General features: G+C 48.9%; 3 protein-coding genes across 3 annotated transcripts; 1 reads left to right on the plus strand and 2 right to left on the minus strand.

Annotated features, from left to right (window-relative positions):
* Positions 1–5,368: 5,368 nt before the first annotated feature.
* On the minus strand, positions 5,369–6,795 carry ENH_00055560 (hypothetical protein, conserved; the record flags this gene model as incomplete). The annotated part of the gene is made up of 4 exons (XM_013581594.1): positions 5,369–5,728; positions 6,018–6,161; positions 6,367–6,462; positions 6,715–6,795. 4 exons carry the CDS (start codon positions 6,793–6,795, stop codon positions 5,369–5,371), a joined length of 681 nt encoding a protein of 226 aa, XP_013437048.1.
* An 809-nt stretch (positions 6,796–7,604) lies between these two features.
* On the minus strand, positions 7,605–9,040 carry ENH_00055570 (hypothetical protein, conserved; the record flags this gene model as incomplete). Its single annotated transcript, XM_013581595.1, has 2 exons — positions 7,605–7,694; positions 7,829–9,040. 2 exons carry the CDS (start codon positions 9,038–9,040, stop codon positions 7,605–7,607), a joined length of 1,302 nt encoding a protein of 433 aa, XP_013437049.1.
* Positions 9,041–9,450: 410 nt separating this feature from the next.
* ENH_00055580 (hypothetical protein) lies at positions 9,451–9,804 on the plus strand (the record flags this gene model as incomplete). The annotated part of the gene is made up of 1 exon (XM_013581596.1): positions 9,451–9,804. The coding sequence occupies one exon, from the start codon at positions 9,451–9,453 to the stop codon at positions 9,802–9,804; it is 354 nt and encodes a 117-aa protein (XP_013437050.1).
* Between the last annotated feature and the right edge of the window lie 392 nt (positions 9,805–10,196).

A 10,196-nucleotide genomic window follows, 5' to 3' on the forward strand; every position in this document is an offset into this window, starting at 1 on the left:
AACCCTAAACCCTAAACCCTAAACCCTAAACCCTACGTCGTAAAAAGCGGAGTTAGTGGCTTCTCACCGAAAAGAGAGCAAACGGATCGCGTTTGAGAAAGCTTTCGTTCGAGTCAGAAGTCTTTTCTGTTGCTGCTGTTGTCTTTGCTGCTGCTGCTGTTGCTGCTGCTGCTCGGTGGCGAGGGTGGTCGCGTGCTGCTGCTGCTGCGGCTGCTGCAGCAGCAGCAGCTGCTGCTGCTGCTGCTCCAGCTGCTGCTGCTGCTTGCTTTTGTGCTTTTCTTCCACAATATTTTTTTTCTATTTGTATTTTAATTCACGTTTTGTAGCTAAGTTGCAGGTTTGAGGGTCAGGGTTTGGAGTTTGGACTCCCAGCCGAGGGTTTAGGGTTTAGGGTTTAGGGTTTAGGTGGCCAGTGGTCACCCAGGTGACCCTGGGGCTACTCTCGAAAGCCCTGATTAAATTTACTTTTTTTGTTGCTTTTACTTTTAAATTAACTCTATTTTTGCTTTAATTCGCCACAAAATAGTTCAAACCCGGGGCTGGCACACTAGGGTTTAGGGTTTAGGGTTTAGGGTTGAGGGTTTAGGGTTTACGCAGTGTCTGCACGAAGCAAACACTTCAGTGTCCTGGCCCTTGAGGCTTTAAGAAATGCAGCAGCAGCAACAGAAGGCGCTGCAAACCCTAAACCCTATTCTCAAACCCTAGACCCCATCCCCAAACCCTAAACCCTAAACCCTAAACTCAGCCAAACACTCCCTGTTGAGACGCAGCCCGTTCCAAAGCTGAGCCCTAAACCCTAAACCCTATAAACTGAACCATGAACCCTAAACCCTAAACCCTAAACCCTAAATCCTATAACCGTAAACCCTAAACCCGAACTCCTTTATTACTTCAAAGCAACAGAAGGTGTGGGTGTTTTCATTGCGTACGCAACCAGCGCACACCTAAACCCTAAACCCCAAACCCTAAACCCTAAATCCTAAACCCTAAACCCCAAACCCTAAGCCCTAAATCCTAAACCCTGAAGCCTAAACCTCTAACACTAAAGGTTAAGCCCTCAGCCCTAAACCCCTAACTCTAAACCCTAAACCCTAATCCTTCAGTAGTAAACCCTGAGGCCTAAACCACAAGACCTATGGCCTAAAACGTAAACCCTAAACCCTAAACCATAACCCCTAAACCTATGGCCTAAAACGTAAACCCTAAACCCTAGACCATAACCCCTAAACCATAAACCCTAAGTCTCGAACCCTAAACCCTAGACGTTAAACCCTAAAAAGGGGTTCCATCTTTGCAAGATGCAAATTTCTCTCTCGAGTGTTTGTGTGAACCTAAGTTGGGGTGTATAAACAGTGCATGCATGCATTCGCCTTCTCCGCAAAAGGCCTTTTATTATTTTTCATTTAAATACTGTTTTTAACTTTAAATTTCTTTCAGCGCTCAATCCCCTTCAAACTAAACCATTTTGGCCACAAGTATTTAATTAAATGTAAATAGATATATCTTATTTAGCTTTTAAATCCATAAAATTGCACTTTTGAGAAGATGCATGCAAATATAAATGGGCAAAATTGCGGAAACTTCTTCAGAATCATATTTGACTGAAAAGAACACGCTGTGTACATACACCTGAATGGGAACATAAACGTGGACTTCAATGAATTTAAATTCAATCAAATTCATTTTAATTCACTTAAATGAATTTAAATTCATTAAATGAATTTAAATGCCTTTGAATTTATTTATTTCAAATGCATTTAAATGAATTTAAATGCACTGTTGCTCTCTGAGCTTTCTGCAATTTGCATGCACTTTGTTTGTCTGCTTGCGCATAAACTTTTAAATAAACTTGAAGACCATTAAGCCCACAAATGGTACATTTGCATGCAGCAGAAAAGCAACAAAAAGGGATTTATTTGCTGCTGAAAATTCGTCGAAAAAATCTCCGAAAAAACTAAACAACAGCAGTTTCAGGTGTACATACACCTCAAGCTGCCTCTCCATCTGCCGCTAGCAGCAGCAAATTGTTTTTGTTTATTTGTATAAATGAAAGTACTTTCTTCTTTTCTTTCTCTCTAAATATATAAAAATAATTTCAAACAAACTGACTTGTAAATAGAAGCGAAAAGCGCATCTAAATGCACATTTGAATATAATTATCTGCACATCTGGTGTCTATATCTATTTTATTTTAATTAAATAATTTCTTTATTTATATTAATTAATCAATTTATTTACGTTGATTAATTGATTAATTTATTTATATTTACCGGAAAAAGTACAAATGCGTAAATATACTTCTAAATACGATTTCCACCAAATGCTTTTGCTGCTTCACCCATTCCTCAGAATGGGGAGCAACAATAAATGAATTTGCGAGCAAAAATATAGCAGCAGCAGCAGCTGCTGCTGCTGCTGCTGCTGCAGCTGCAAGGGCTGTTGCAAGGTCTGCAGCAGCACCAGCTCCTGCTGCAGCTGCAAGGTCTGTAAGTCCAGCAGCAGCAGCCGCAGCAGCAGCAGCAGCAGCAGCAGCAGGAGGTACGCGCTGCTGACGTTGGCTAAGAGGCGATATATGAAAGCAAACAGAAGTGTCACTTTCAACAAAATAGTTTTAAAATATGAAAATGGAAAAGCAAATAAGTTCTTGTGTCAATAAACTCCGAGTCCGGGAATTGAACCCGGGTCTTCCGCGTGACAGGCGGAAATACTAGCCACTATACTAACTCGGACTGGCAGGAACTGCAGCAGCAGCAACAGCAACAGGAAAAGCAAAGCAGCAGCAGCAGCAGCAGCAGCAGCAGCAGTTTCAGCAACTGCAGCAGCTTCCGTGTGCACTGCCAGACGAAGCAGCAGCAGGCTTGAGCAGCTGCAAGAGCAACAGCGGCTGCATCAGAACAACCGTTGCTACACCTGCAGCAGCAGCAGCAGCAGCAGCAGCAGCAAAAGCAGCAGCGTCATCAGCAGCAGCACGAAGAGCAGCAGCAGCAGAAAGATGTTTCCAAAACGACATTTTCACATATTACCCGACGCAAGCCAGCATGTCTGTACACTTGAAACTTTCTGAGATGAAGATCTGCATCTAAAATAATTAAATTAAAAAAAATAAATTAAAAAAAATCATTTTTTCCTAACTTGCAAACCAACTCAGCCTTCTAAGCGAGTCAAAGGAGCAAAGGAGGCCCCAATGAAGAGAAAAAAGAATATCACCACCAAATAAAATAAATAAAAATAAATATTTAATTATTTTAATTTAAAAAAATAAACTAATTTATTCAAAGAGACGTACAGAGTGGCGCATCCTCGGGTGTACAGACAGCTGGAGAAACATGAACGTTCAAAAGGCATGCATGCAGCGACACTTTTGAAATGAAATAAACAAAAAGGAATAAATATTAATAAATAAAATAAAAAATAATTAAAAAAATAAAAAGTATTGTTTTAATTCCTCTTTTAAAATCTCAAAAAGCTCCGAGTCCGGGAATTGAACCCGGGTCTTCCGCGTGACAGGCGGAAATACTAGCCACTATACTAACTCGGACTGGCAGGTGCAGCAGCAGCAGCAGCAGCAACACGAGCAGCAGCAGCAGCAACAAAAAAAACAGCAGCAGCCGCGTTTCCTGTGGTAGTAAGAGGCCGGGTAGCAGCAGCAGTAACAGCAGCAGCAAGCACAGCAGCAGCAGCTGAAGCAACGCAGGTGTAGCAGCAGCGTAGGCAGCAGCAGCAGCGTAGGCAGACGCAGCAGCAGCAGCGGCAGCATCTGCAGCAGCTGCACCAGAAGTATCAGCAGCAAGTAAATAGAAGCATTTATAGTGCTCCATTACCAGCTGCAGCAGCATCAGAAGCAGCAGCATCAGAAGCAGCGAAAGCAGCAACAGCAGCACAAAGACAGTAAGCGGGAGCAGCAACAGCAGCAGCAGCAGCAGCAGCAAAAGTGGTAGCAGGCTCTGCTGCTGCAGCACGGACTATAACTTACTTTCCATGCTGCATGTACACCGGAAGCTCTGTAATCTACAGAATAAATAAAACAAAATTCCATTTTATAAATATATAAAAAGAAAATAAAAATTAAAAAAATGATAATCATAAACGTAAAAGTAAATAAATATGAATATAAAAGTAAATATGAACTGTTGCTGCTCCCTTGTGGGGCCTCCTTTTCATGGTTAAAGGCAGCAAATGAATATTTTGAAACATTAATTCCAAAACATAATTTATTTTATTTTAAAAACACTTTTAGATAAAGATTTAAACATTTAATTGCATGCAGCGCATGCAGCTGCTGCGTCTTCGCCTAAATTGATTTGTTCACTTTTGGAGTTTGTTTTCATCCGGGGCTTTGCATGCTGCCATAAAAAGAGAAAACGGAAAGTTTTAAAATAAATTTTGATTTGTATTTAATTTAAATGTTTTAAAATATATTTTAATTTGCATTTAATTCCGAATTGAGCCGATTGGCTGCATGCGAGCGCTCGCGCGAGATGCCGTTCAGGTGTACGTACACTCGAATTTCAAGCACACTCCAGGTTCAAACATAAACTCAACTTGAATGAAATATAAACACAATTAAACAAAAAACAAAATAATTTAAATATATTTTTAGACATAAATGTAAATGAATTGTAAATACAATTAAACAAAACATAAATGATAAGTTTGCATGCGCATGTGCTCGTAAGGGGAGCAGTCTTTCAGACTCCATCACTATAAAAGACCCAATCAAAGTGTGTTTTCCTCAAAAGTTGAATAAAATAAATATATTTACATGCTTTCTTCTTTTTAAATAGTTTTGGAGTCCATTTACATTCAAAAGTGCCCACAAATGTCCACTCCGGAGTGTCTGTACTCCCGCACTTGCGGCCTAATCTACGCAGCTAGGTGACTCCTCTTGCTGCTGCTGCTGCTGCCACTGCTGCTGCTGCTGCTGCTGCCACTGCTGCTGCTGCTGCTGCTGCTGCATGCGGACGCGAGAGGCCCATTGACCCAGTAATATATTGGTTTATTTGAATTTTCAAACATTTGCAAGTGCTCAGCGCATGCAAATTCACGCGCTTCACTGTAAGTTTTTGGCTAAGTCAATGGACAGGTGCAGTTAGTTAATCTAATAGAACAAGCTACAGGCTTGCTGCTGCGGCTCCCATTTGTTGCTGCTGCCTCCCTGCTGCAGCAGCAGCAGAAAAACTGCGGCTCCCATTTGTTGCTGCTGCCTCCCTGCTGCAGCAGCAGCAGAAAACTCCATTTGTTTCGTGGACGCAGAAGCAAAGCCTCCAGGGGCAAACGCTCCGCAGCAAAAGCTCCCTAGCGCACACTGCGCAGCAGCAGCAGCAGCAACAGCAGCAGCAGCAGCAGCTGCTGCTGCTGCTGAAACACACTACAAAGAAAAAACTGCCCCAAAAGCCCCGCACCACTGGGGAACCCAAGGAGGCCCTTGGAAGGAGCAGCCAAACTTGCTGCTGCTGCTGCTGCAGTGCGTATAAGAAGGCAGCAGCAGCTGCAGCAAACGCCGTTGCTGCCTGACCGGCATAAGCAACACAATCTGCAGCTGCTGCTTAAACAGCAGCAGCAGCAGCAGCAGTTTACTTTCTTCCCACCAGCAGGCCCGAAGCTGCAGGCTGCTGCTCTCGCAGCACCCCAACAGCAGCAGCAGCAGCTGCTGCTGCTGCTGCGTTGCTGCAGCTAATGGTCTAGGGCATCCATTCACTAGGCAAGCCTTGAGTGATAACGTACACCTAAACCGCAACAGCAGCAGCAGCAGCAGCAGCAGCAGGGACAGTGTAAGTGCAGCAGCAGCACTGGGCCTCAGCAAGGCGCTGCTGCCGCCTGCACCTAAATGCGCACTTGCAGCTGCAGCAGCTGCTGCAGCAGCTGCTGCAGCAGCTGCTGCAGCAGCTGCTGCAGCGATGTTGCGGAAACCGCAGGAGTTGCTGCTGGTGCAGGAAACCGCGGCGCAGCACGACGAGCAGCAGCAGCGGCTGCTGCTGCTGCTGCTGTTGCTGCAGCAGCAGCAAACTGAAGCTTGCCTGATCTGTGGGGCAAAGCTTGAGGTCCCTGCTGGGGCAAGATATGACTATGGCTAAGGGCTGGTCCTGCAGCTCCAGCTGGGGCGAACTGGTGAGCTGTCTGTACACCCCAACTGCAATCTTTTTCTCCATGGTCAGCAAATGCTGCAGCAGCAGCGGCAGCAGCAACAGCAGCAGCAGCAGCAACACCAGTGTGGGGGGATAAAAAAACTGCAAAAGAACTCTCGGACACCGCAAAGCTTTGCGAAGTGTCTTCCACGCAGCGTGCGTTGCCGCAGCAGCAGCAGCAGCAACAGCAGCAGCAGCAACAGCAGCAGCAGCAAAAGCAGCAGCAGCAATCACAATACCTCAAAAAGTCTCCTAAAGGAGCTCCCAAAGAACATCGGCGGAATGCTCTCCAAACAAAGAGGAACAGCCGAGCCCCCGCGCGCTGAAGGGCGGGCCTAAAGAAGCAGCAGCAGCAGCAGCAGCAGCAGCAGCAGCAGCAGCAGCAGCAGCAGCAGTAGCAGCAAAAGCAACAGAAGTAGTTCCACTGCTGCAACTCCAACTCAGCAATCGTGGCAGCAGCAGCAGCAGCTGCAACTACTGACGGAAAAGTGAAAACTTCAAGCAATTGGAAGGCAACAAGACTCCCCCTTTAAAAGCACCAGCAGCAACAATAACTGCAGCAGCAGCAGCAGCAGCAGCAGCAGCAGACCTGGACAAGGTTGTTAATAACCCCGACTTCAACTGAGTATTTGCTGACGGGCAGTGCATGCGCCACAGCCCCATAAAACATTTCCTCCACACAGGCGTAGCCAGAAGCAAAAAAGAGAGACCTGAGGAAGCAGCAGCAGCAAACAGCAGCAGCACGGCCGCGCTGCAGCAGCACAGCAGCAGCAGCGCAGCAGCAGCGCAGCAGCAGCGGCGCCGAAGCCGCGGAAGAAGCAGCGCAGCTGCTTCTGCAGAGGCGACGCAGGAGAAGAGGCAGTGCAGCAGCAGCAGAGAAGCAACAGAAGAAGCAGCGCAGCAGCAGCAGAGAAGCAACAGAAGAAGCAGCGCAGCAGCAGCAGAGAAGCAGCAGAAGAAGCAGCGCAGCAGCAGCAGAGAAGCAGCAGAAGAAGCAGCAGCAAAGCAGCCAGCTGCAGACCGCAGCAAACCCAGCAAGTGGCCCCAGCAGCAGCAAGCGGGCAGAAGCAGCAGCAAGCGGACTGAAGCAGCAGCAAGTGGCATGCAGCAGCAGCAAGCGGCATGCAGCAGCAGCACTCCGGCAGCAGCAGCAGCAGCAGCAGCAGACCTTCTTGAGAGTGTATTTAGTTTATTTCTGTCATTTTAATTTATTTTAAATTTGTCTGATTTATATTTAGCTGCTGTCTTTCTTTGCTTCTCCATAAATTCTTTGTCTTTTTAATTTTTATATAAGTTCATCTTTTTCCGCACTTGCTTCCTTACTTTCCTCTCCACCATTTGCACTTTTATTTATTTATTTATTTATTTTTTTATTTTATTTTATTTTATTTATTTATTTATTTATTTATTTATTTATTTATTTAATTTTATTTGTTCATTTATTTATTTAATTTTATTTGTTTATTTATTTGTTGCTGCTCACCTCAGCCACACCGGCCGCGCGTAGCTGCTGGAGTCATACTCAGGCGCCTCCGCCAAGGTGAAGTCGCAGTACTGCAGCAGATTCGACTGCAGCAGCAGCAGCAGCAACAGCAGCAGCAGCAGCGGTGGCAGCAGCAACAGCGGCGGTGGCAGCAGCAGCGGCGGCGGCAGCAGCAGCAGCAGCAGCAGCAGGAATGGAAGGGGAGCCGCGACAAGCCGACAGAGGCAGCAGCAGCGGCAGCAGTAGCAGCAGAACGAGGACCCGCAGCAGCAGCAGCAGCAGCAGCAGCAGCAAGAGCCACAAGCGGTTGTAAGACAGCAAAACAGCTCTGCGGGCTCCCATGTTGCTGCTGCTGCTGCTGTTGGTGGAAGAAGTTGTCCATCGCGGCGGCTGCTGCGGCGGCGGGTTCCTGTCTCCCGAGGGGGTCTTCGAGCCCCGTTGCGCGCTGCTGCTGCTGCTGCTGCTGCTGCTGCTGCGGGTCCGCACTTGCCGTTTCTGGCGCCCAGCGCTGGCCCGCCGCTGCCGCGTGCTGCTGCTGCTGCTGCTGCTGCTGCTGCTGCTGCTGTTGGTCCGCGGCGGGCGCATGTGCGTGTTGGCCGCAGTTGCAGTTGGCGGCCGCTGCTGCTGCGCGTTCGCGCGCCGCGGCGGCGGCGTGTCTGTCGGCCGCCGCCGCCGCAGCAGCAGCAGCAGCAGCAGCAGCAGCAGCAGGCTGCTTCCTGCGCAGCAGCGCGGGGGGCAGCAGCAGCCCCCCCTGCGGCGGCGGCAGCGGGCCCCCCCGCTTGTACAGAGCCAACAAAGTCCGGCGAACCAAGATCGCCTGAGTGTCCAGTTTGCTGCTGCTGCAGTCCAACTTCCAAGACACGTGGGGGCAGGAGAAGACAGCCACTGCTGCTGCCTGCAGCGCCCCAGCCCGCAGCAAGTCCGTCATGGAGAGCCCCGAGCCGCAGACGTAGGCGCAGCAGCCCGCGAAGCCCGCGAGGTCCAGTGGTCCAACAGTGGTCGGGCTGTGGGGACTCAGGACCAGGACGTTGCGGGGTCCATTCTGCAGCAGCGCATGCAGGAAGATCCGGAGGCCCCTTGGCCAGCCACAGACGAGGACAAGGGGGGCCCCCGGGGCCTCGTAGACTTGCTGCTGCGCCTCCGCCAGCGAGAGCACTGCTGTGAGGCCCCCCAGCTGCTGCTGCGCTGCAGCGGGGGGGGGCCCCCCGCAGCAGGGGGGCGCCGCCAGGCTGCTGCTGCTGCTGCTGCTGCTGCTGCTGCGGCTCCGGAAGTCCCGGAAAGGCGGCGAGCCGCCGCAGCAAGCCGCAGGCGCCGCGCTGCGAAAGGGCACTCGGGAACAAGCACCTGCTGCTGCTGCTGCTGCTGCTGCTGCTGCTGCTGCTGCTGCGTCGGAGGGGTGGGAAGCAGCAGAAGCGCTTACGGCTTCCTCCATCGAGTGCAGAGAAGGACTTTCCTTCAACGGGTGCAGCTTCAGGCCCAGCGGGGCTCCGTACGCGCCTGCAGCAAAACCGCAGCAGCAAAACTCTCTTATTAATTAATTAATTAATTAATTAATTAATTAATTAATTAATTAATTATAAATAATAAATGTGTAAATAATTAATTAATTGTTTTGGTATTTCAACTGTTTGTTGTGAGCGAGCGCTTCGGCGCACAGCAAACGAAGGAAGAGGAGGCAAAAGAAGCACTTGAAACATATTTTAAATCCAAAAATAAAAAACATTTTAAATTCAAAAATAAATAACATTTAATTCAAAAATAAATAACACTTTTAATTCAAAAATAAATCTTCTCTTCAAATGGACTCAGGGCCTCCACGCAAGCACCAGCAGCAACAACAGAATGCACCGCCGCTGCAGCAGCAAGCAGAGCTCAGCAGCAGCAGCAGCAGCAAAAGAAGCAGCAACAGCAGCAGCAAAAGAAGCAGCAACAGCAAAAGAAGCAGAAGTAGCAGCAGAAGAAGCAGCAGTAGCAGCTGAAGAAGCAGCAGTAGCAGCAGAAGGAGCAGCCACAGCGACGCAGCATCTGCAGCAGCAGCAGCAGCAGCAGCAGCAGCAGCAGCAGCAGCAGCACGGACTGCTTTGTTGGCTGTCCGTTCCGAACTGTCTCTTGTGTCTCCTGCGAGTGCCGATTTCTTTGGCGGAAGCTAATCGAGCAACAACTTCGAGATTGGGGGCCAAGACAATGCCGGCGTAGGTTTGTTGGTCTGCTGCTGCTGCTGCTGCTGCTGCTGCAGCGGGGTTTCCGGGGTCAGCAGCAGCAGCAGCAGCAGCAGCAGCAGCGGGAGCCCGCGCATGCAGCAGCTCCGCACCCACCGTGTACTGCGCAGGGTTTAATGCCACTCTGTTGCTCATCGAAACTAATCCAATTAAATAAACTTCATAATTCACAAAAAGGGCCCTTGCAAGTTCAGCAAAGGGGGCCCCCCGAACGCATGCAGCAAACTCCATCCGGTATATTGTGTAGCTGCTGCCCCGCTCGTACTGCATGTAGTCCTCCCGCCCCTTCCTGCAGCAGCAGCAGCAGCAGCAGCAGCAGCAGCAGCAGCAGCAGCAGCAGCAGCAGCAGCAGCAGCAGCAGCAGCAGCA

This window comes from Eimeria necatrix, genomic scaffold (assembly GCF_000499385.1).
Source record: "Eimeria necatrix Houghton genomic scaffold, Enh_scaff456, whole genome shotgun sequence".
Taxonomy (NCBI): domain Eukaryota; phylum Apicomplexa; class Conoidasida; order Eucoccidiorida; family Eimeriidae; genus Eimeria; species Eimeria necatrix.